This window comes from Tiliqua scincoides, chromosome 3, assembly GCF_035046505.1.
Source record: "Tiliqua scincoides isolate rTilSci1 chromosome 3, rTilSci1.hap2, whole genome shotgun sequence".
Taxonomy (NCBI): Eukaryota; Metazoa; Chordata; class Lepidosauria; order Squamata; family Scincidae; genus Tiliqua; species Tiliqua scincoides.
Window position 1 is genome coordinate 41,168,235 of NC_089823.1, and position 26,321 is coordinate 41,194,555.

Below are 26,321 nucleotides of genomic sequence, written 5' to 3' on the forward strand. Positions count from 1 at the left end.
GATTTTGCTCTTGAGGCAATGAGGCATGATTTGAGGAGAAGCTGGTAGCCAACTTGATGAGGAAGTGGAGCGTGTAACCCTTGCAAGCCAACAATGGCCTACAATTGCTTTTTGAAGGATCTGTGAATCTGCATGAAATAAGTTTCCTGCTATTCTACCCTATAAAGCAAATGGGTTGATTAGGTGATGGGTTGAAGCTGTTCAGTAGCAACATCAACAGTTTCTGAGAAGAGGCGCCTTGTAATTCTAACCAGGGTACTTTTGCACTATGTATACATAATTGTGACATCACCAGGGTGGTTGAACTCCTTCTATGAACAATCTTAGCCATCTACATAGCAGCCTCGTCCCACTCCCAGTAGCCTCCCTCCATTATCACCAGTCATCAACTTTTCCCCTAACATGCTGACTAACAAACTTAACCTAACTCATGTCAATCCCATTGTTTTTTATGAGAAAAACCATTCTCATTTATGCCTTTTTTGATATATGCATTATTTTCCAGGAACATAACCCCTGTGCAAATTGAGAGCTGTCTGTCTTGGGACTGGCTTTTGTGTGCAGAATTTTAAATCAAAATAATTAGGTTTGAATAATTTAGTTTGTATAATCCGTTGGCATTCTTAAGGGTCTTAGCAGAGTGTGGATAGAATATTAAACCCTCTGTTGTTTATTGGTATATAGAGATTTATGTATATTTCTGAATATTTAATAAGAGTTACAAAATTTCTTCTTGTTAGGCTACTTTCCTCACTTTTTCTTGCTACGTTATGAGAGTGTGGAAGAAGGGAAGGTTGCATCTTATTATGTATTTAAGGCAATAATCTTAAGTATAGAAAATACCTTTTGTTACTATACATAATACATCATATGTATTGGCAGGAACAATAGCTGAGCCTGAGATACCTAGCTTTTACCTAAATGCTTGAAAATCATAGGCTGCAACCCTGTATGCAGTTTTCTGGGAGTAGGGCCCATTGAATACCATGTGACTTTCTTCTGCTTAGATGAGATGAGAACCACAGTGGTTTAAATAACTAGCACAACATGCATAGGATTGTGTTGCTACCTATTTAAACCATTGTGGTTCTCATCTCGGCACTAGTAGTAATATATTTGTTGTTGGTGTTGATTTGGAAAGTCCCATATCTGCTTTCCCCTATTAGAATGCCATGAGCTTGTGGCAAAACTCCTCCAATAAAGTGCAGCTTCCCCCTCCATTCTTAGATGTTCACCATGGCTAACACATCACAGCATCTGATAAAGTGGGTTTAAATCCACCGTTATGTCACTCTAAATCTGTATGTCTTTAAAGTGCCATTTGTGTATGTTTGCAGTTTGTATGCCATTTCATTTAGAAAACTCTGAACATAATTTCTTTCTTTCCTATAAAGCTAAGATCACCTCTGTGGTCTGGATTTGTGTTTCCTCACTCCCTTTCTCCTCACCCTCTTGCCCAACTTTCGCCAGCCCACTGGCCTGAGGTCAGGGCTACAAATATAGAGTCTCTTTCTTTACCTGACACACCACCTCCTCTTCCAGCTAAGAAACACCGAAGGCAATCGCAGGTAACAAGCTTAAGGGCAGGCAGTCTTCCCAATGAAATGCTGTTTGCATGAACTTTTCTGCCCCAATCCAGTGTGCCAGGGGGCTGTATGCATGGAGCCTTTAAAAAAAATCTTCTAATTAGCTGTTTAGAGGAGACTGGGAAGTGGGGTGGGGAACTGATCCAACCTCAAACTCTCATTTTGCAGAATAGCTGATTGGTAGAATTCTGCATCTACACCTCTAGCTGCTGGATCAGAGACAAAGTGCATATGCATCCAGCTGGGGATACATAAACAAAAGCCTTTTTCCTTACATGTGCATCAAACTAGCAAAGGTCAATACTTAAGAGAAAACTTTTGCAATCTATTCCTTGATCTATGAATATCAGATATTAAATTGGACATTTGAATATTTGTGCAATTTTAAAACTCTTCTTGAATATCTCCATTAATGAGATAAGCACAGTAGACTATTTTAACAGTGAAGCATTTTAGACAACAAAGGTGAACTGTATCTATTACTTGGTGAAGCATTACTCAAATAATGCTTCAGAAACCATCTTAACCATCCAAAGTATTTGCAATAAATAGTTTATAGGGAGGCTTTTCTAGAAACAAATAGGTAGGTTTGCACCAAAGCACCTCGAGGCATTTATATTTCCTTATAATAGAAGGCATTCCAATGATGCATTAAGTTTTTAAGCAACTTTGGCCTGAGGTGTTGCACTCCCAAAACTCATGTTCCAGCAGTGTAAGGCCCTTTATGTTGGTGTGAAACCCAGGCCACTGTGGCACTCTGCTGGGCCACTGCTGTAAATGGTGGGAGGTGAGGCCTTTGTGACAAGTGCTCCAAGAGGCTTTGCCAGCCTTGGCAAGTTGGCAGCTGACATGGAGAGGGAGAGGATCATGGGCATTCTGGAGTAGGGAGGGCATGGAGCAGGCCTGAAGGGGTGGAAGCAACAAAAGTGCATGCTGGATTCTATCCCTGCCTTTTTAGGCCACCCCTTCCCGTTCTCCTTGGACAGTCACCAGCTACATAGCTGGAACAGATCCAAAAAGACCTATAGGCCAACAGAGGTATGCAGAAAATTATTTTTACTAACCTCTCACAGGTGTCCTGATGGCCCCCACCAACAGATGCAGCAATAGATGCAGCAAATAGATGAGCATGGCTGTATTGGCTCCAGTGGTGGAGGAAAGCACTGGGCAGTTTGAATAATCTGTTGTGAAAGCATGCTTTAAACTTAGTGCATTGTTTTTATTGTTATTATATTACAGTTCTATTATACATATGAACAGATGGAATATAAATTGTTAATTACAACTAGGAGGCAGTCCAAGATAAAGTTAAACTAAAAATAGAGTACAGGTGCAACCTATTTATCCATGGATTTTTTATCTGAGGATTTGTCTCAAGTCAAATCGGGTGGGGGGAATTCAAAGTCAAACACACCTTTGCCTGCTTTGCCCTGTGCTGTCCTCCTGCTCCTTTTCAAGACAGCCCAAAACACTGCAGAAAGGCTCCACCTGGCATAGCCAGGGAATAACCCTGGAGCCATGGAAGATGTTCCCCTTTGAAGGAACAGTAAGACTCCTGGAGCCCCTGAGGCAGCAAAGAGGCTGAAGGGAAGGGGGGGGCAGAAAACCTCTGTAGCCAGAACACATGCAGCAAGGTGGAGCGCTCTGCTCTCTCTCTTATTCTCACACACAGAAACACACACACACAGGGGCAGGTGCGGTAGTAACAGAGGGAATTGTTTTAAAAAACCCCAGGGAGTGTTTGCCGAATCCCCCCCCCCCCCACTGAGATGGTGCTGGCTCTCCTTCTGGGGATCTCCATCTGGAGCAGATGGTGCTCCAGCCTGCGGAAACAAAACAGCCCAGCAAGCAAGTCTTCCCAGCAAGCCAAAGCATGAGATTTAGGCTACAATCCGATCCACACTTTCCTGGGAGTAAGCCCCATTGACTACAGTGGGGCTTACTTCTGAGTGCATAGGACTGGACTCTTAAAAGCTCAGCATCCCACCTGTGAAAGAAGTGGGGACAGCTGGCAATGTGGAGGGCTGAGTACAGAGCGGAGGAGGTGGAGATGATTGAGGATAGCTGCCTTAATTTCCTTCCATCCCCAAGTGTCTGAGTATTTGCGTAACTCTATGCAATTTCGCACAACGAGTTTTTTCTTAATTAAGGCGGGTCAAGGAATGGAACTCACCTGCATAAATAGGTTCCACCTGCACAATGTAAAAATGTATCATCCAGGTTTACATTAGTGACTTTACATTAGTTTAACTTGTAAATCAAACTCATGTTAAGGAAGAAAGTTGACTTTGTCAATAAGCCTTCTTTCAATAAATTGTTCAGCTTCATGATACCAAGTATAACATAGCCTGTCATGAATCCAATCACAGTACAATTGTACTACTTTAGACTAAATAATGTCCTTTCGTTCAAGCAATAGTTGTCATTCATTACCACTTCTTTTGCATTGATTCACATCCAAAGTACGTACTTTTCAGTTATTTTTCTTGTTTTGCAAGTCTTGTGTTATAGTGGAACACAACAATTTGGTTATATTTAGCCATAATAAACTGGGACAGCTTATGCATGATAAATATGAAAACAAGTCACTTCCCTTGTTCAAATTGCTTTAATTTTAGTGGAATTACCCTGATGATCTAGTCCAGTGGTTCTCACACATTTAGCACTGGGACCCACTTTTTAGAATGAGAATCTGTCAGTTCCCAGTGATGTGATGTCATAGGAAGTGACATCATCAAGGAGGAACATTTTTAACAATCCTAGGCTGCAATCCTACTCACACTTACCCATGGGTAAGTCCCATTTACTATCATTATTAAAAGCATATACACAGTAGCCTGTTAAAAGTACAGGTCTGTAACATTTTTCCAGATGCAGTCACATACTATGGTAGTATCAAGTCTACTACATTAAAAATAAAATATTGAAATGAATGGAGACACAACTGAAATTGGCTCGTGACCCACCTAGTGGGTCCTGACCCACAGTTTGAGAAACACTGATCTAGTCCATTTAATTGGAATTGTCATTTTTTAATATTACTTGTATAAATTAATGACATTGGAAGAAATGATCTTAGATGGTTTCTGCTTTTCTAGACACTTCTGTGCAACATCAAATGATTTAAAAATAACTGTTCTTTACCGTCTTTTTTCCCCTGGCAAATGTAGACTAATATAGGATTCAGCTTTTCAGAATAGCATGATGATTTTTATTAACAATTACATTTCCAGACTGCAAACTACCTTTAAATCATGCTGGATTTGTATAACTTGGATTACCAAACTTAAATTTAATAAACTTAAACTAATTCTGTCTTAGCGCTTCCGAAATCTGGAAGAGAGAAAGAAGCACCACAAAGAAGGCCCATACATGAGTGATACTTTACCACGCAAGAAAACCACTTCTGTTTCACCGCATTTCAGCAGTTCCACTCTCGGACGAAGCGTTAAGGTAAATGATGCCATTATAATATAAAATCATCTGTATCAAATAAAATGTTCACTGTATCCAGAGGCATCGCAGGTGGACTCAACCACAGAAAATGACAAGTAATAATGAAGAGTATCTTTAGGAATAAGAAGGTTGCTTTCTCTTTGCCACTGAACAACCACAGTCAGCCTCATCACTTGAGACAGGCTGTATTGCATGTAGAAAGAATGGTGTGACTTCTAGGCAGGGTTTGTTTTAGAAATTAATCATATAAACATATGCAGAATTTTCTGGTAGATTATTGCTCCAGTTCTGTCCTTCCCTCTCCTACTGGTACATCTTAGTTGGCAACCTTCCGTCTCAAAAGACTATGGTATCGTGCTCTGAATGGTGGTTCTGGAACAGTGTCTAGTGTGGCTGAAAAGGCCAATTCGGGAGTGACAATCCCTTCCACACCGGGAGCAAGTGCAGTCTGTCCCTGGTCTGTCTCCCTGGCTATGGGTCTTCCTTCTTTGCCTCAGACTGTTGGCCAAGTCTCTCTTCAAACTGGGAGAGGCCATGCTGCACAGCCTGCCTCCAAGCGGGCCACTCAGAGGCCAGGGTTTCCCACCTGTTGAGATCCACCCCTAAGGCCACCATGTACAGCTGCACCAAAAAGCAGCTCTGTGTGTGTGTGGGGGGGGAGGGAGGGACGGACGGACGGAAGCTTCGGAAAGGGATTTAAATCCCCTTTCCCCTTTGTAAGCCTTCCATCCCACCTTGGGTCTCCTCAGATCTGCACCAGGGATTAAACTGGTGCAAGTCCAAGAAAAGAAAGGGGGCAGGGAGGCTGCAGATAAGATTCTGTAGCTGCCATTGCTGTCAAATCCATACCCTTCCACAGTTTTCCCACTCCCTGTTCCTGCCCAGTTTTTCCCCTTTCCCCCACCCCTCCAGCCTCCTACGCTATGGCAGGCCACCAGCTTGGCAACCATTAATGCAGTAAGACTTCGGCCTTCCTGCTGGCGCTCTAGGCAGCGCATGCTACCAGAGCACACCTTACATCTGCCTTGTGGCTGCCAGTAAAACAGTACTATTGAGTTATTTGTCTATTCTCTTTTTCTGTTCTTAAATTAGAAAATTTTTACCCTGGTTACTCATACTGAGATTCCTTTTAAACTTACTTGGAATGAAGGCGGGACAAGAAGTGCAAGTGGTTGATGCTTGTGTGCAATATAACGTCTACACTGGAACTCTCACATCTTCTCTAGACTAAAATTTTTAAGTGTTAAATGCACAGATGACTAGAGAATGTCACTTCTGGGGGTGGGTGTTGGTGATGGAGATTTGATAGTTCTCTTTCAGACATTATAAAGATCTGTATGGAACGGTCTTGAAATCCATATAAAGAACTTGAGTAAGTATTTATAATACGTTCTGTTGGTAGGGCCACCTCCCACTTGGACAGAGCAATAGCTGTGGCAGTGTTCTTCCTCACTGCTTGGCAACTATGACCAAAGATTCCGAATCAAGGAGGATACATAAAGGTAAGGCTCTTTAAAAATTGTCTTCCTATAATGGTATGCACTATTATCAAAAATAAATCCAGCATCACACTAATTACACAGTAGGCTGTTGTAATTGGTAAAATGGTATGCATTTAAGCCAAGGTGATTTTATTTTCTTTCTTTTTTTAAATAAAGATTTCACCATTGTCCTTGGCTTCATTGACATTAGCCAAGCAAAGCACAAGTGAATTGGCAATCCAGATCTGATCAATAATAGTCCAGTTATTCTAATTCAAACTTACAGGTTATGATGTGCACTCACAAGAAAAGTAGACAAGTGTTTTCTTTCTTGGGCAAGGGGGGAGTTACACCATGTTTCTAAACACATTTACATAGAAATGAGTCCTCTTGCAATCACAAAAACTTTGTTCTAAGATGGACTGTAGTCCAGAATCCACTATATTTTGGAAAACTTTGTACTAGGAGATAGATAACCAGGGGTCTATTACACCTCTGTTTTGTGTAATTGTCGCTGTTCCTACAATATCTATTGTTCTGGCTTCAACATGAAGGTTTTTGTTTAATTCTTTGTGTCTTATTAAAACCAGGAAAAGGCAAGAAAGGTATGAGAAGCATCCTTTGCGTGGCTGTATGTGTTTGTTGCAGTGGTTGCTACTGGCAAAAGGGACACCGTCAAGTCATGACAAATTACAATGTATGGAAATTCTGCTGTATAGATGGGAAGATTTTTTTTTTTAACAACTGGTACTTACAAAACTCTGTTCATTGCTGTTGCTGATTGGTACAACCTAGAATTACAAATAAAACACTTAATTCAGCTTAACTATCTAAATATTTTGGTGGCATGTGAGAGCCCAATCCTGTGCTCAGCAGCACGGCTCCATGCCACTGAGCGCTGTCACAAACGTGCCATAAGGCACGTTTCCTAGCCTCACTGCCAGGCTTCCGTCTGTGCTAGCCCAGCACTGGCCGGTGCTGGGCAAACGTGGGGCGGTCACCCAGCTTCCGCAGCTCGGCGGTTCTCCTGGACCGCTGAGCTGCGGTACAGGAGGTGGGGACGGGGGTGGGGAGGAGGGATTCCAGGGAAGGGGGAGGCCTGTGGGGGGTGGGGAGAGGGCTGGGAGGAGGCATGACGGGCAGGTATGACATGGGGAGGGGGTGGGCTGGAGGTGTGCCGGGGGAGGGAGGGAAGCGGGTCTGCGGAGCTCCCCTCTGCAGGATCCAAGGTGCTTGGGGAGGGCCCCACGCCCTACACGAGCGCCTTTACCTTGGTGGTAAAGTGAGTAGTCCCATTGCTTACCTTACCTGGGAGAAGGGGATGAAAGTCCCATTCTCCCGAGGCACCTCCTGCAGTAGCCTGGGGCACACAGGATCTGACGGCAGCCGTTCTCAGTGCTGCCGAGCCTGGGCGCCCTGGGCAGTTCAGGATTGGGCTGTGAAGATCCTATGTCTGAGTATTTATTTTCATGTTAATGCCTTACTACCTGAATGCACAATTTCTAGATGCCTGTTCACACAGGTGGCAGCTTGGCAATTATTTATAAGAGTCCATGAAAATTTGTGTAATTTCCTGCTCATACATCCCTATGTTCTGTATGTGAGAAATATTTAAGGATCTACTCTCTTCCAACTTGCAAAAATGCCCCTTGGAATATCCCTTGCTTTCCACCGGCTACCAGGAAAACAACTGTTTACATGCCTGCTAGAACTAGTCTGATAAGAAGACAGTTGTCCTGCCACTTAGTATGTTTTCCAGTGATACAGCTAAACCTTTCTTACTGGGCTGCCTTGCTGGCTCTTCATTTTTTGCAAACAGTATAGAAACTGCTGTCTTCTCCCATCTTTTAGCAGTTTCCTCTTTCTCCCCTCTTTCACCAAAAGCATGCAGGCTTTTGAGTGCTGGAAGAAGAAAGCAGTATCTGACTGAGAGCCCAATCCTACAGTCTCCAGCAGTATGCATGTACTGTTGGCTCTGGGTGTCACAAACATGCCATAAAGCACATTTGTGACACCCAGTGAGGAGGGAGTGCTGGCACTGGACCTCAGCACTGGGTGGACGTTGCAGAGAAGCTGCAGATAGTATCACCGCCAGGGGGAGGGTGGGAGGAAGGTGCGAAGAGGGTGGAACTGGGTGGGGGGAGGGGAGGGGAGGTATCAAGGGGGGGGGCAGAGACAGCAACAGAGTCTGCCACTGTATCCTATCCTGCCTCCCAGGCTGGGCAGCCTGGCACAGGCCTCCTTGAGTCTGCACCTGCTCAACAAGTGGGTGCAGATCCAAGGAGACCCATTGGGATAAGGGATACCTGGGGTAAAGCCATTTTGCACCACTGTAGCCTACAGCGTCAGGGTGGATAGGATTGGGCTGTGAGGCAGTTGCAAACACAGGAACACAGAAAGTATTAAGATGGCAATGCGGTTTTGTTTTTTTAAAAGAAAAAGTTGTTTTTAAGGGTATAAATCTACTTGACTGTGCTCCTTTAAAAAAAACAACAAAAAAACTAGCAGCTGCCTATAGAGGTGTAGTCATTATCTCAGTGTTGTTCTGTGCTACCATATTGATTGTTCTGGGGGAAAAAATTATTACACTGCTTTAAATAACCATCTTTGTATTGTTTTTACTTCTTAATTTTCTGTATGCTTCTAGCGATGGTTGCTTTGTTTACCTCTAACACTGGAGTTTGATTTTGTCAAATGTAGTTTTGCATGACTCCATGGAGCAATGGTACATGGAACAGAGTATTGTTGTTTCCTTGGGAGTCAGATGTAGTGAATCTTCATGCTAGACAAAGTCAAGGAAGTAGGCTCAACAGCTGTTAGCTATAATCATTAAATGGGAACCTCCATGGGCGGCAGCAGTATGCCTCTGCTAGGCACAAACAATATGGGGAGGCCATCATTGTCATACCCTGCATCACCCTGGAGATTTTCTGATCTCCTCATTTAATACTATCCTCTGCTTCCCATTCCTAAAAAAGAATATGCCACTTTTTTGTTATTGAACCATAGTTTGGTTTAACCCACTTAGCCCAAATTTCTTCACTCAGTTTGGAACAGTTACATAGAGGTTTGAGAATGCTCCATCTTCTCCAGCACCAGTTGCCCATGATGAATATGGGAAAGAATGTTTCAGGATAGGGAACCACCACAGGCTGTAGGTGGTTTATTCCCCAATTCTGTTCTTCTCTCCACCAGTGTAACTAGCATTGTACTGGTGGAGGCTGCTTTACAGCTGACATACAGCTGAGGAGGTGGGCAGTGATAGGTGGGAAGGAGGGTGGATCTGGCCCAAGAGCGGGTGGGATCAGCTACGACGTACACCGAAGCCGCTTCTCGGCCCCGATCTACCTTCATGGAGCAATGCAGATTTGTGCCAGCGATTGAGCTAGCACAGATCTGAGTTGCCCCATAGAAGCTGCTGGGGCTTATCCTGGGTCAAGGGGACAAATGTCCCCTTACCCCAAGGAAACCTCCAGAAGCCTAAAACACTCAATGGGATGCAGCAGGAGCGACGCCAGTGCTATAGCATCCCCACACAGTGATTTAGGTAGGACTGGGCTCTTCGTGGAACTTGTCAAAAATTCAGTGAACCTCTTGGTCCATGTGCCCTTTTGCATCCCAACCCACAGTATAATTTCAGTATTTTTGATGCTTACAGCATTGGGGTTTATGCAGGCATTGGGTGGCACCCACAGTGAGGCTTTCAGAAAAATTTCTAGTAGCAGTGGTGTTCTATATCACTGCACAATTACTGGCAAAAGAGAAACCTTTGAGGCACCTTTTCAGGTACATACATGGACTTGCTCAATGTGTTGCACAACATCTTCTGCTAGTACAACTAGTGCAACTGCCTTTATTAGCACTGAATCTACCCTTTCATAGCAATCTTCTGTAACATCCTTCCACTTGCCCAAGATAATTATCACTAGCAAAAGACACCTTTGGATGCCACCCAGTGAAAATAAAGTGAACTGCATGTGCACTTGTGTGAATGACAAAAAACATTTTTCATTATAAAAATGTTTGGTGTGTGTACAGTCAGCCTGCATCCTACCCGTGATAGTCTCTGGTGTATGCTCCGGTGATAGTGATAGTCTCCGGTGATAGTCTCTGGTGTAGTACAAATGCTTGGCTCCCCCTTAAAAAAAAAAGACAGAGAAGAACAGTTGAAATAATGAAGTGACTCTACCTGCCATTCCACTTATTCTTTTTATGCCCCAGAATGAGCATGAAGTGGGAGAATGAAGCTGCAGTTCTTTCAGTTGCCGTGTGCCACTTGTAATGTGCTTTTACTTCTTAAAGAGACAGTATTATGTATTTGTTGGCTTTAATGGAGTTTCAACTATATGCAATTTTGGCTTTGTGCACTAACCTTGGAATGTAACCACTATGCAAGATGTGGACTGACTGTATTTTGAACTTTTCCAAAACTACCTTGTGATTAATTCTAATTTCATTGCATGAAGGAGTGGACTACTAGATAAAGCCGCAATCCTTTGTACACTTTCTTGGCCTCCACTGAAGTCAGTGGCTCTTACCATGCTTAGTTAAATGCTGCTATCTATATTTTGTAACTGAAATTCACAGAACGGTACAGTGGTAGTAATTTCTCCTTTTCTTTTTTTCTTTTGTATAACAAAAATCCTTTTAAAAGGAACCATTAATCATTCCAAAAGTGGCAGGGTTAAAGGTAAATTTCCTGCATTGTAGCCTAAAAAAACCCAGCCTGAAGCTATTTTCTTTAACATCAAAAGCTTTCTGTGCAAAAGATGTCAATAATACTTGTCCTGAGGTTGCATTGCTTCATGTTAATGGCTTTGGATCAAATTATGCGAGTCACAAAGTAGTCTAATAGAATGATGATCTGAAATCTAATCACTTTTTAAGAATACTGTGCTTTGACATTGGCATGCTAAGGCACACTTGAACAGATCTTCTCACTGTGTCAGGAAGAGAATAACTGGGTATGTTACTCCCATGACAACTCTGTGCTCACAGGAGGAAGCTGGCATGCTTTAAGATTAGTTGTCCCTTTTCAGCTGTGTGGAGTGCTAGAAAACAAGTACAGTGTTCCAGTCAAAGACACCAAAATGGTGCATTCAACTTCCTGACTACAAACCAGTGTTCACAAAACAGCTTCTCAGATATACCTTATTGGCTACTGGGAGAAGATGGATGCTATTTTTGTGCTTATTTTTGCACATTTTTGTGCTTATGCCTCAGGGATCTTGGTTTTTGTTCTGGAACAGCTATGAGGCATTATTTAGCTTGGGAAGAAATCAGAACCACACACACATGGATATGTGTGCACACATCCCTCTTGCACAAGGGTTTCACTACTGCCTATGGCATTCTGGCCCTCTGGGACAACTTGTACCAGCTCCCCACAAATGTAACTTCTCTTCAGGACTGAGCAGCTATCTCTGTAGGGAAGTAGTACTAAAGGCCAGTCTACCATATGTGCAATTGCTGCATATAATCTACATGTGTGTTTGCAGATGTTTTGAATCCGTTCCCTACATCATTTTTATCTTCCCATAACTTGCATATTTGCAATCATGCATTACCAAGCTTTAATCCCAGCAATAGGAAATTGCAGCTCCATTAGATTCTGGACAAGTTGCCAGTACTGTCCGCAGAAGTTCCATCTTACAGAAGTGCATAACAGAACATGGTTTAGAAAAATTTCCGGTACTGATACAGTCAATTAGATTTCAGCTTTGTAAGAGTGATTTACTAGGAAGGAATTACACCACACCCAGATAAGGGCTTAAAATGAAGCATGGTTCAAAATACTGGCACTTTTTCTTTCAGATTTTTTCAAAAATATGTGGATAAATCAGCTCTCATGTTCTGCTTCTTTTTCTAGGATATAATCACCAACATATATGTGATGATCAAAGCCAGAAATCTCCAGAGTTCTACAGCAGAACTGCCTCTGAATCCAATGTGTATCTGAACACCTTCCATTACCCTGATCATAGTTTCAAGGACCATGCCTTTGACACTTTAAGCTTAGACAGTTCTGACAGCATGGAAACCAGCATATCTGCCTGCTCCCCAGATAATATTTCCAGGTAGGCAATGGTTAATTTTTGCAATAATTGAGGTACTGTAATTGAACATAAGACATTGATGTTGCTTAGTAAATATACAATTAAGGATTTATTAAGCACACACTCTCTCTCTTTAGGTACACTTTAGGCTGCAATTCTATACATACTTACCTGAGAACCCAGTTGAACTCAGTGGGCCTTTACTTAGAATAGACTTGTATAGGATTATGTTATTAGTCTATATTTTGTAGATTTCTAGTGTGAAGAAGTGATTGTGGTTGCTGCCCCTGTGCACCTGCAAGGAGGCCACTCCCCCCTCTCCCATCCACTTTGGCTACAACCAGCTTCTGTGAACCCCCAGCCAAGCACAACTCCAGCCCTCTCTCTCCTTGCCAGGGAAGCTAGTGCGTGTTGGAGAAAGATGCCCAACTAACCCTCCTGAAAGGAATTTCATTTTTAGCTGTGACAAAATGGCAGTGCTACCACTGTCCCCTTACAACAGCCAAGAATCCTCTCCAAAGGGGGGGACAGGACAGCCCTTTCCACCTCTCAGAGTTAGTGGAGAGGGATGTGCATTAAGCTCACATCACACACCCACTACTTCTCCCCCCTCCCCCCAACAAGAAATAAAACCCATGTTAGTGGTAAAGGGTCATGCAGTGCCCAAGAAGTGAATACAAAGGGATAAGCTTTTTTCCAAATAGCAAGAAAATAAAAACACTGGCTGACCTAGAGCTACACTTACATTCTATCTTCTGCATCCAGGTTCCAGAGACTGAGAGATGTGGAGTCACTCCAGAGGAGCAGTGGTGTAGCTAGAGGTGGTGCAAAGCACTAAGTTTTGTCAGGCAAACTCATTCAACTCCACTTTGCTCCCACCACCCGGAATGGCTCCAAGGGGGAGGGGCCGCTTGCACAGCGTGGTGAGGCTCCCTGCAGAACTATGTACCCCTCTAGCTATGCCACTGCGCATGACAGACCAACATCATGGACCACTGCATGGCCAACCATAGGCAAGCTATGTTTCTAAGAGACCCACTTTTATGCTACAGAGGTCTAATCATCAAGTCCTTGCTTTCTGCTGAATCATGCTACTTGGAACATTCTTGCAGTTACATAGCTGCGGTCACACATCTATACTTCTACAGGTGCAGCCTATTTATCCACTGATTTTTTATCTGCTGATTTGTCTCAATGAAAATGGGGTGGGGGTACTGAAAGTCACACACACCTTTGCCCTGAGCTGGCATCTCAATCCCTTTCCAGGCAGCCGAAAACACTGCAAAAAGGCTCCACCTTGCCCAGGCAGGGAAATAGCCCTGGAGCCATGGAAGAGGCTCCCCTTGTAAAGGAACAGTAACATTCCTGGAGCCCCTGAGCCAGCCAAGGCTGAAGAAGGGAAGGGAGGACCAAAAATCTCTATAGACAGAACACGTACAGCAAGGTGGAACTCACTCACACGCTCTCACACACGCAGGTGCAGTAGCAACAGAGGGGATTGCTTTAAAAAACCCCAGGAGTGTTTGCCGAGCCTTGGAGAGACAGGTGAGGGTGAGCATAGAGACGAGTCCCAGAATGCTCTGGGGCAGAGGGGTTTCCATGATTGCTGTGGCCAGAGAGGGCTGCAGGAGCGGCAGCATTGAGGAGGAGAACCTGCAGTGCTGTTGGGAGGCTGCCTGGGACACAGAGGACTCCTAAGCAAGCTCAGGATCCCACCTGTGAAAGGGGAAGGAAGGGGGAGGGGATTGAGAACAGCTGCCTTAGTTTCCTTCCATCCAGAAGTGCCAGTCTGCAGACTGTATTTGCATAACTCTATGGGATTTAGCACAACACGTTTTTTGTTAATCAGTGAGTCACAGAACGGAACTAATGCAAATAAATAGGCTGTACCTGTATCTTTATTACCTGGTGTCTCCCCTTGCATCTCTATGGGTGATCTGTGCTGATAACCTACAACAGGATGTTTCAGTTGCAGGAGACTCCCTCTCAAGTCATGAAACCAAAGGGGGGATCTCCCTGATGAGGTGGCACCACCAGGTTATTTACACTCTTACAAATTATACCAACTTCAGATAAAACATACTGAAATAAAATTACAAAGAGATTACTCCAAAAGGCTTTACAAAACCCCTTATTTCTGTACCACCCCAGCCTTTCAGAGTAAATCAGGACTTCCAAGAAATAACAGTTCAAATGGACTATAGTCCTGTCTGACCACTAGGTGTTGATAATAGAACTACCTCCAAATACACACACACACACACACATATATATATACTAGAAACACAACTACATCAGGAAGATATGACTCCATTAAAAAATATACCCAGCTTCTTCACAGCTGGTAACTATCTAGAACAGTATTTTGTTTTAGACTAGAAGCTATACTTCTTCATGCTCTTGCTTCATTAACTTTGCAGTTTTAATCTATCATTTGCATTGTGTTCTCTGAACATGTTAAGGGGTCTGGAACATATCTAGTCCTTGTATTTCAAATGATCAGCAAAGAGTCTATGGACTGTCTAACTAGTATTGAAATGTCTACTGGAAAAACAAAACTTTTTTTTTCTTACAGTGCCAGTACTTCAAACGTTGCAAGAATAGAAGAGATGGAAAGGCTTTTGAAACAAGCTCATGCTGAAAAGACACGATTGCTTGAATCCAGGGTAATATATTGGCAAAACAAAAAAGGAACGGGAAAAACATCATTGGTATTGTGCAAGTTGAGATTAGGGTTGAATTATTGTTCTGAATTGTTATGAACAAATAACAAAGATCATATAGTCATCTTGCCTGGCTCTATCACCATTTTCGATCCATAGTTTCACAGTTTTGGAGCATATCTGACAGCCCAGTTGTATGTATGCCTATTTAGATCTGTTGAGTTCAGTGAAACCTACTCCCTGCCTGAGACACATACAGGAGAGGGCAGAAATGACAGATGAGATAAAATTTCAAAATGTGCTTTTATCTCCTAAAGCCTTAAGGCTTATTGTGCCAGCACACAAGTTCTTAAAACATAAGTTCTGTTGTTGTTTAATTAAATTAATTGAATTTAATGTTGATTCATTAAAGCAGAACATTGTATTGGTATTATAGCAACATCACACTGGCATTCCTCAGTTTTGGGGGTATCTGAGTTCCACAACAATGAATAGGCGTTTAGGAACTGTGTTTGAGACTGATCTGCATTTAAGAGCTAACGAAATGCACGCTATTGCTGATAGGAACGAGAAATGGAAGCCAAGAAAAGAGCATTAGAAGAAGAAAAGCGTCGAAGAGAGCAGCTAGAGAAAAGACTGCAAGAAGAAACTAGCCAGAGACAAAAACTAATTGAAAAAGAAGTGAAGATACGTGAGAAGCAAAGATCACAGGTACGTAGCCTGTCTGATACATATGCTTGGCTGCACAGCTCTTTCGCATACACTTTATATTTGTAAAGAAGTAAGTTTCCTGCCAGCATTTTTAAAACTGTTAAAAATGCATGTGAATGTACTTTTTGTTTAACTATCAAAAGGAAAATTCAATACCAAGGTTATCCTTGTGTTGTCCTAATTAGTCTCGCCCCTTGACACGTTACCTGCCAGTCAGAAAGGAAGATTTTGATCTACGCGGCCACATCGAGACAGCAGGCCACAACATAGAGACCTGTTACCATGTCTTACTTACTGAGAAGACCTGCCGTGGCTTTCTTATTAAGATGGGTGGGAAAATTAAAACGTGGAAAAAACGATGGTTTGTGTTCGATAGAAACAAGAGAACATTTTCTTACTATGCAGGTAAGTTGCATCTTCTGGTATGGAGTTCTTTGTGCTCATCTGTTAAATTGTATCAATTCTGCAACTTTAAATTAACTTCTGTTGCTTGTCAAGTCTCACCTGCTTATATTAGGTAGTGTAATAAATCCTAGAGTGCTCCAGTTCTTCAGTGCAATTGGTCATGATCAATATTAGACATACAGGTTGAGCCTCATTATTCACGTGGGTTCCGTTGCAAGCACTCTTGTGGATAGCAAAAAATGCAATATAGCAAATCAATTTTAAAAACAAAGTTTCTTTGCTCGGGTGATTTAAAAACAGCCTTGCTGACTTTTGTGATGTTAGATAAGAGTCATTAAGAAAACAATCAATCAATCAGTCCTCCTCCAAGGGCTTACAAAGGCACTTCACTCAGCCCCTCCCTTCACCAATGCAAAGTGTTCACCTTTCTTTCACATGCTCAGGGGGAAGGGAGGGGTCGCCTGGAGAGAGAAGGATTGATGGATTATCAGGCAGCTGCCCTCTCTCTCTCTCTCTCTCTCTCTCTCTCTCTCTCTCTCTCTCTCTCTCATTAAGGAGGCTATTGTTAAAGGACTGTTCAGTTTTTTAAACTGATTTTAAAGGGATGCATTTTTCCCCTTCTCCAGGGATCAGCACATTCCTTGTCATTTACAGGGGGCCATTCGTGTTTATTCAAATCCGTGTATAAAAAATCCGTGTATATCATGGCTGGGCCTGTACTGGTAAATCTCTTTTAAGTAAATGCAGCCCCAATTCCAAATATGCCTACTTAGAATAAAGTCTCATTAATCCCAATGGAGTTTATGTCATGGTAAGATTGAACTGCAGTCAAGTGGGAGTAAGTCCCCTTTATTATATGAATTGCAGCCAGAGATCCAGCAGTTCCAACATGCATGTGATTTCAGTATATGCAGGAGCTTCAGTAAGGAGACACAGACTAGTTGCTACCGTCCGTCCCGTCCCCGTCCCCCAATGCAATGTTCTTCAAACGAGTTCAGGTTCACCAACCATTAAGAATTGTTCTCTTTCACAACTTTCTCAGTTATAAAAAGAGGTATTTTTTTGTTAAAAACACAAGAACACAAAACACCGCATTGAGAGACTGATCTGCATTTGGTGTTTTAAGATATTTTTCAGAAATTAAAATAGATTAGTTTTACGTTTGAAATAATATTGTGGCTACATCTGCTGGCACTATATCACTTATATCACTCACCTAATACAGGTATAACCTAATTATCCATGGATTTTTTTTCACTTCTCAACAAGATGAGAAGTGCCCTTTAAAGGAAAAAAGTCATTTAACAATAGCTTTGTTAATTCGAGAAAGGGCAGCTGACTGACAATCCATCATCATTCTCTCTCCAGACACTTAAAACAACTTCGAGGCAAGTGACCCCTCCCTTCCCCCTGAGCATGTGAAAGAAAGATAATCATTTTGCATTCTTTCCCAGCACTGCTCTCTGGGTGAAGGGTAGGGGTCACTGACTCGGAGTGAAACCTTTCTACAAAGCATTTCTCACTGGGTAGCCAGTTTGCAAATTTAGGGTCCACAAATTTGCAAACTGGCTACCCAGTGAGAAATGCATTTTGTTGGTGGTGAATTCTATTTGTGTTGTTCACGCTACCAAATTCTGTTCATTACTGTCTTCCTCTTCTGTTACAACTTGATACAAAGACAGATCCCCCCCTGGACTTAAAATTCCCTATAATTTCAGTTCATAGGTGTAATTCCTTCGAAACAAAAATAGGGAAAGGCAGTAATCCATCATGTAGATCCCAGGCATTCCCAAAATGACTAGTGGCCTGTGGAACCACCTTCATGTCTGTTTCTCTCCAAAACCTCATCTTAACAGTGCAGGTCATAAGAAACATAAGAAACACACATGCAGCCATGTATTCATGTGCTACTTCAGACAAGAAATACTGCCTCTCTGCTTCTGCCTCTCCATTAAAAATATTCATCCACACATTGTACTGTCTGAATCTAATGCAATTAATGAATGAAGCTGAAACTTTCCTGGAATAATTTATAAATGACTGTGGGCCCAATCCTATCCAACTTTCCAGCACTGGTGCAGCTGCAGTGCAACCCCAATGTAAGGGAACAAATGTTCCCTTACCTTGAGGAGGCCTTTGTGACTGTCTCCCCACCAAAAGATGCAGCGCACAACCCACCAGCAATGGAAAATTGGATAGATTCCTGACTTTGATAATTGCTGGAGAAACACGTTTCAGCTATTCCTTTAATCCCTATGGTGTAGTGTTAGTTTTCAACCCAGTTTCTTTTTCATTTTGCAGACAAACATGAAACTAAATTAAAAGGAGTAATTTATTTCCAAGCCATTGAAGAAGTCTATTATGATCACCTAAAGAATGCTTATAAGGTAAGAATGTGTATACATTCATTTATTTATCCTTATATATTCATTTATTTTAATTTATTCTTGGGCATTTTCTAGTAATAATAATAATACAGGTATTTCTATACCGCCTTTCTTGGTCCTCAGATTTCTCCTCAGACTTTATTCAAGGTGGTTTACATAGGCAGGCTAATTAAATCCCCGTAGGTATTTTTACAATTTGAAAGAGGGTTCTATCTTTCAAGAAACCACAACGTTCAGATGTTTCTTTCTGATCTGGCCGCACATTCTGGCCTCCATCCTCCCACGCTCAGAGCAGATGGAATAACTCAGCCCAGCTTGTCAGCTGCTTCAAGGTCGCATGGTGCCGGTGGCCTCGAACTGGCGACCTGCGGATGTTATCTTCAGGCAAATGGATGCTCTACCCTCTAGACCAGACCTCCTGCCCTTTAGCTAGTATCTTAGCTAAAGTAGGCTAGGGTCATGAGAGCCAAATCCTGAGCTGCCTGGTGCCCAGAGGAGTAGTGGTGTCAAAATGGCTGCCGCTACATCCTGTGCATGCTGGGCAGCCGCTGGCGTCTTCTTGGGGAAGGGGACATTCATCTCCTTCCCCCTGGTAAGGGTGCAGGTAAGGGGCACCCTGGGAATGTTTGTTCCCTTACCCTGAGGAGACCTGGTGCTGCTTCCCTGCCCCATTGGATGCAGTGGTCACAATTTTAGTACCACTGCAATCCTGGGCACTAGGGAAGCATTGGATTGGGCTGTAAGGCTGTGATCCATCTCTGTTTCTTCACAAGGACTGGATTTTGAAAGATGATTGCAGTGAGACCAGAACTGTGCATGTATCTAGTTTAGGAATATTTAGCACCCTAAAATGTTTTCAAAATATAAGATTTGATTGTGTAATACCATTGGCTTCTGTACCCTATAGCCATTAAAACATACAGGAGCCTTGTATTTCTTTGCAGTTGGCCACTATGACCTTCCATTAGTTGTAGGAGGCAAAGAATCACAAACGCATAACTGATAACCAATAATAAGAAAGTCCACATGCTCACAGCACTGGATTACAGTGATAACACTGGAAAATTCACATCACACTATTGACTTAATGCTCTTTTTTCTCTTTTTAGAGTCCTAATCCATTGCTTACTTTCAGCGTTAAGACACATGACAGAATATATTACATGGTGGCTCCAACACCAGAAGCTATGCGGATATGGATGGATGTAATCGTTACAGGAGCAGAAGGCTACACCCACTTCATGTTATAGTAGAATAGCGTAGACGTTCATTGACAGGGCATAATGCAATAATAGCCTTACATGGGGAGGTGGGGTGGAAAAAGCCATATTTAGTTGCATTTGACAAGCCACATAAAATAACAAGAACTCAAAGATGACCTCTCTTTATGCTCCCAAATGAAACAAATACTGTGGGAGGGGGCATTAATTCTTGGATTTGTTAATCACTGTCATAGCAGAAGAAAAGCTGCTTAAAAGATTGTACTGCTCTAAAATGGATAATCAGATCGCCACAAGCCTGGCACAGAGATTCTGTGGCAATTTCTTACAAGTTCTGTCACACAGAACTTTACCTGATAAAAATAAACTCCATTGCTTAAAACTGTTGATATACTTTTCAGCAAGTCTCTACTAAGAAGTAGAAGGGAATGGTGTGATGCCTGTTTTTAATGTACAGAACTTCTGTACAGTTTTTAAAGTTATTTTCCTCATAGGTATTGTATAGAAAATTTTAAACTACAGTGTGTGATATTTTTGCCTTAGTTTAGTACAGAGCCAAAGATTCGCACTGTATGATGAGATTTACTTTAATATTATGTAAGAAAGTGTTGAAAGTCTTTGTTAATGAAGAGTTGGGGGTTTAAAATATTCTTGCCATATAGTGTTCTTGAAATACTGGTCAGGACCTACAAACATGAGATCAACTTCATATATAGCACACACAGAAACCAAGTGTCCCAAACATTAGGAGTTTTACCAAATGGACCTTCTTTTGGACAACAATAAAAAAATAAGAAACTCTTCTCGCATAGAATTAGTCTTGTTTAGTTCTGGCAGGCATAGACTGATAAAGCTGAGAACAGCAACTCAAAATCAAGGCCTGTGTACTAACATCTTGGAATGCTTAGCACTCTAAAAAGCTGAAATGTTCTCAAAATATAAGGTTTGACTGCTATACAGAAAGCTTCCATACGTGAAGGCTTGATTCAGAGTATCTGGAGACCATAAAGAGGATATTTGATAGGACCAGAGATGGGGTGAAAGAATAATACTTGCAGTCTCATTGGAAGGGTTCATAGACTCAACCTTTCCACAGAAAAGATTGTAATGTAACTTGACTTGACGTAGGAACTAGACATTATATTTGTTTTTTTGGGCACAAGGAAGACTAGTCATCAACCACAGTCTTCTCTAGTGGGGACAGAGAAGGGTAGGAGCATTAGTTATTCCTAACCTGATTACTGGTGGTTATAATTTGGTGTGTGCCTAAGCAGAAGTCAAAGAAACTTCTTCAGTATCCTCAACAAAGCAGATGCTACTGGCCCCACTTCCTCTTTTTGTTAATGCTCCATTCCTAATTTCACATGCCCCCAGGGTGCCATCACAGCATCTGTGATGTCTTCAGGCCACATGAATTTATACCATCTGTTGCTATGTCTGGACAAAACAAGTTGTTTCCCAAATGTCATGGAAAGTTTCTGCTGAAATTCATATACTAAAAATAGAATAATAATCTGTTGCCTGCATTTGCCCTGAACAGTGGATGATCATACAGCTTTCTGTAGCTTAGCATGGTGTCTGAAGTGTGACTATGCTTGATTTCAGGCATAATGGATCAGGTTCAATGAAGTAGTCTGAAGCCCAAGGAAGTCTGAACCTGTAATTTTCATGTAATTAAAGGATTACCATATGTGTCTTGTAAAAGATTATATATTCCTTGAAGATCTTTTCCATTTAAAAAGACATCTTTAATCTTTGGATATCATATTTGGATGAATGATTGAATTTTGAACTCAAAGACTGTGTTTGATATTCTTTTTTTTAATAATTTGACTTTGTAAGTGCCATATGTTTTCAATGCAATAAACTAATTCCTATTTAAACAATTTCTGAATAAGCAAATTTAAAAAAAAAACCCCACAAAAATCACCCATGTGGAAGTGTTTGTTAATTATTAAATATTATATACTGTGCATGACGAGAGTTGAAATGTTTATGATCTGATGTACCCAGGTAAATTCTGCAGTTACACAGTTCTGTAGTTCACAAATGCCATAATTCTATATATATTTGACAGAGAATTCCATTAAAACTGGAATCATAGTTGTGTGCTTGGAATTGGGTTATAAGGCTGTAGTCCTTACATTCAATGAGACTTCATTATCTTCATTTACTTTGAAGTAAATGATGTGAAGAATGCAGTACAAATGACATCACATGGAAAGTGACTGTGAACTAACAAATGGAAAGAACTGCTCCCACAAAATCCAAAATCTAGTTTATATATTTTAACAGGAAAACAGATGAACAAAATTTACTACGTTTGAAGGTAAATTCCAGAAATGAATGGCATTGGATTCTATAATTTCTGTCATGTATTTTGATTTTACTTTATATAGAATTTTACAAGTTTTCTATTTTTTGTATCTTGCATGTTGTAATAATGTTTAAATAAATGTTCAACAATATCCTTGTTTTGAAATAATGTGTCTGATTTCTGATTCACAAAAGATTTTACAAGACTCATAAGTTTTTATCCATTATGTCTCCTGATCTTTCTTATGCAGAGTTTAGTAGGTCTAAATCGGCAATCCTAATCTCACTTTCCTGGGAGTAAGTCCCACTGAACATAATAGGGCTTACTTATGAGTAGACCTGCTTAGGCTTGTGCCCTAAATCTATCAAAAACAATGGGTTTAGGCATACCTGCATAACATAGAGCTGTTAATAAGATTAATCAAATAACAGTAGATCCTTTGCATGCCTACGAAAAAGTAAGTTTCATTGTGGCTTACTCCCAGGAAAGTGTGCATAGAATTGCAGACTAACTGTGCAATCCTATTCATGCCTACTCAGAAGTAAGTCCCACTTAGTTAAATGGAGCTTACTCCCAGGTAAGCATGCATAGAATTGCAGCCTGCAATCCAATGCACATTTCCCTAGGAGTAATCCCCACTGGGCATAGTGGAATTTACTTCCAAGTACACAGGCAGAGGACCAGGTTGCAGCTGTACAAGTTAAAATTCCCAACTGCCAGGCCTTTAATTCTAGGGCTGTAAACCAGCCAAGACTTCAGACTATTTGAATAGAAGGAAGTTTCCTTCCTACACAGACTACAAAAGATAAATAACATACTTCACCAGCGTATGTTATTTAACCAGAGCTAGAAGATAATTTGTCTTTCAGGGAAACTACATGGGACTCTCGCATACTAATACAGTAACTACAGACCACAGAAGCCACCAGTGCTTTGTTAAAATCAGACTTAGTAGATCTTAAATTAGATCTTCTGGAATACTGAAGAGCCTAGCACTTCTTTATTTGTAAGCATTTTCACAGATATGTTACTTCCATAGTAATCCAATCTTTCTGTTGGCTTTTAGAATGAATGCATCTCAGTAATTTTTCAACATACAGCTAACCTGTACAGATGTAGAATGCAACATAGAATGTAACATAGCACTGCCTTGGTGAAAAAGTATTAGGAGGGGCAATTGGGTTTTTTCCTGCTAAAACAATCTCAAAGTTAGTTCCCCTCATCCTATCTGCACTTTCAGTAAGGGTGGCTATGGGCCAAACTTCACTTATTATATACAAATGCATATAAACATACTCAAGCTTTTTGGTAGATGGGTCACTGAGAGAAAGGAGCTGCAAGTGAGAACTTTCCCTGCATCAGGCCAAACATACCACCCACTCTCCATACAGCTTTAGCCCCATAGGGTTTCAAATGCATGGGATACAAGAGAACAGATGATCCTGCTGCCAAGATTGTGCTACAGCCTTCTCTCCATGCCACTGGAACTGCCATATAGTAAAGCTCTAGCAATGCAGCTCTATGCATGTCTACTCAGATATAAGCCCCAATAAATTCAAAGGAAATTACTAAGAATATAAGAACTCCCAAGTGTGTAGAATTGAAGCTGCAGTGGATGCTATCTGAATCTGACAACCTGGCTCTACCCTAAGAGCAACTGTGGGCTTGTGCAGATGTTATCATGGTGTGGACACTGTGCTATGGGTGGGTGTGCTATGGGACATGGGGGCAGGTACTGCTGCATATATCAGCCCCCTCTGCACAGTATGGACAATATACATGCAACTGTAGCACCTGAATAAGGCTTGGGAAGCAGTCATCGCACTCGCTGAAAAGAGGGTGATGGAGCAGAAGGGAATGGTAGGCTAGAGCATCTTCAACTTCCTCTTCTGCTCCAACCGCTTCTTTCTTTTCCAATTCAGAGATGGGGAGCAGCAGGAATAGTGAGTGGATGGAAGTGGACACCCCCCTACCAATCTGCCTTAGACAACTGCCTCAGTTTGCTTCATCAATGGGCTATCCCTGCCTATTGAGTACAGGTTGAGTAAATAGATTGCGATCACACACACTTACCTAGGAGTATGCCTCATTCAATGACTTACTTTTGAGTAGATTTGGTTTTTAAGTGTGACCTGGGTATATTGGATTTCCCCAGAACACTGGGGATTGCTGGGTTACTGCATTGAAGCTACTCAGGTCTCAGTACCACTTCTTACCTGACAGATTCACCTACATTAGAGGGTATTCATAACTACTATCACTCTTACACACATTACCTGCAAGGCGGGAATAATAAGACTGAACAGGTCTGAGGGAAATTTTATGAACGGGTACAAACTTGCTTTTGGGCTCCTTCCCAAAGGAGAGAAGGGAGGGGTGAAACAGAAGGGGGAGGCTGGCAACATCTGGAAAAGTCTTTGGAACTCAGTTCTACCAGGCTTCTCCATGTGAAGCCCAGGTCTACCGACCCATTTCAATGTTGGCAGTTAGATACATTAATAATGGAAAACCAAACACACTCCTCTCTAAAATCTATTAGATACAGAACGTCACTGCAGAAAATTAGCATCATGGTATTTAGGTGCAAGCTAGAATGGAAAGTGTAGTGTGTGTACCAAAAATGACTTCTGCAGCTGTGTCCCTGAGCTCCTATACACTCCCTCAGATCCTCAACCCAAAGAGCTACTGTAGCAGGTCAGTTTCCTTCCAGATTTGACATTGTGTTAAGGAGTGTCATGTAAAGCATTTGCTGTACCCCCAGAGCACTCCTGTATGCATTCCTTGGCCCAGTGCATATGACTTGTGGCAGCAGCTGCTGCAGTGTGTCTGCAGTGTGTCTCCAGCATCCCACATGGGCAACGTGTTTGGGTGAGATTGGAAAACGTAGATCCCAGGAAGTATCTGGGCCCCCTCCTTTGGTTCCTGGGCCCCCCTTTTGACCCTGGGCCTGGGTACAAATTACCCCCTGCACTCCCCTCTTATAGGCCCTGACAATGAGCTACAACAGTGTTTTTCAAAATTTTCCTCTGCTACATCACATGATCCACCTATTCAAAGTACCACTGGAAGTAACTGTCAATGACATAATTGTCAGTTATTTCTGGGTTGGAAGGCCAAAAGCAACATGACAAACATCAGAAGAGAATCTGGGTGGATGGGAGGGCTTTTCCAATTGTGGAAAAGCATGCTTTGGAGCTCAGCCCAACAAGCTTCCTACTGCTGTTTGTTGCATCATGTTCCTAGTCTCACTGCCAGGAGGCAGGTGTCCAGGGGTCCTGTGAGTACCACCAAACACCACCTCAAGTACCACTGGTTGAGAATCGTGCTGTGATTATCTCTCTCCCTCAGCACAGCCTCCCTCCAAACAAAATGAAATCCAGCAGTATGGAGACTCCTGTGGGTGGCATTCATGTTGGGAGGATAATTATTGAAATTTTAAAAAACTAAAAAAACAAACTATGTTTTCCATGTTTTTTCACTTTCATTTTATATCAAAAAACATATTTCTCTTTTTTGGGGAGGGGAGGGCATGGTGTTGGAATGATGACACTCTTCTTCCCTGCTCACCATTAGGACGACTGTCTAGATCAGTAGTTCCCAGCCTGGGGTACATGTACCCCAAGGGGTACTTGCCAGAACTTTTAGGGATACTTGAAAAAGAATTGAATAATGGCAGAAAAAAGCAGGTCTTTATTAGAATGCCTTGTGGCCTGGCAAGGTAGTGTTGTGAGAAACAGGGGTCTGCTCGATGGCCTGAGCAGAAAGGACTTAGCCTGGTGCGAGGGAAGAAATAAACAAAAATACCAGCACTGGGTTTTTAAAATTTTATTTTGCAATATAAGGATGCAAGTCGGTGTGTGCCTAAAAAGCTTGCGTGCCAACCATCTCTTTCACCAGCTTTTTATACATTCAAAAGGTCCATGCAGCACATTCTTAACATGTTGTTTGTACATAGTTGCTTATTACTAGTAAATATATTATTAACTATTACTTCCTTCCAGGAGGAGGGATTACAGGTTATCTCTTGTCTTTACCTTGG

The 26,321-nt window shown here is 41.9% G+C and overlaps 1 protein-coding gene across 3 annotated transcripts in view; it reads left to right on the forward strand.

Moving 5' to 3' along the window:
* PHLDB2 (pleckstrin homology like domain family B member 2) overlaps nt 1-22,391 on the forward strand; it is a 96,103-nt gene extending 73,712 nt beyond the window's left edge. For all 3 annotated transcript variants that reach the window (XM_066619413.1, XM_066619411.1, XM_066619412.1), the window contains 8 exons: nt 4,908-5,039; nt 6,445-6,544; nt 12,393-12,600; nt 15,155-15,245; nt 15,807-15,953; nt 16,139-16,358; nt 18,660-18,745; nt 19,855-22,391. In XM_066619413.1, coding sequence (XP_066475510.1) covers nt 4,908-5,039; nt 6,445-6,544; nt 12,393-12,600; nt 15,155-15,245; nt 15,807-15,953; nt 16,139-16,358; nt 18,660-18,745; nt 19,855-19,995 — 1,125 coding nt within the window. In that variant the 3' untranslated portion in view covers nt 19,996-22,391. The remainder of the gene's footprint in view (nt 1-4,907; nt 5,040-6,444; nt 6,545-12,392; nt 12,601-15,154; nt 15,246-15,806; nt 15,954-16,138; nt 16,359-18,659; nt 18,746-19,854) is intronic.
* The last annotated feature ends 3,930 nt before the right edge of the window (nt 22,392-26,321 follow it).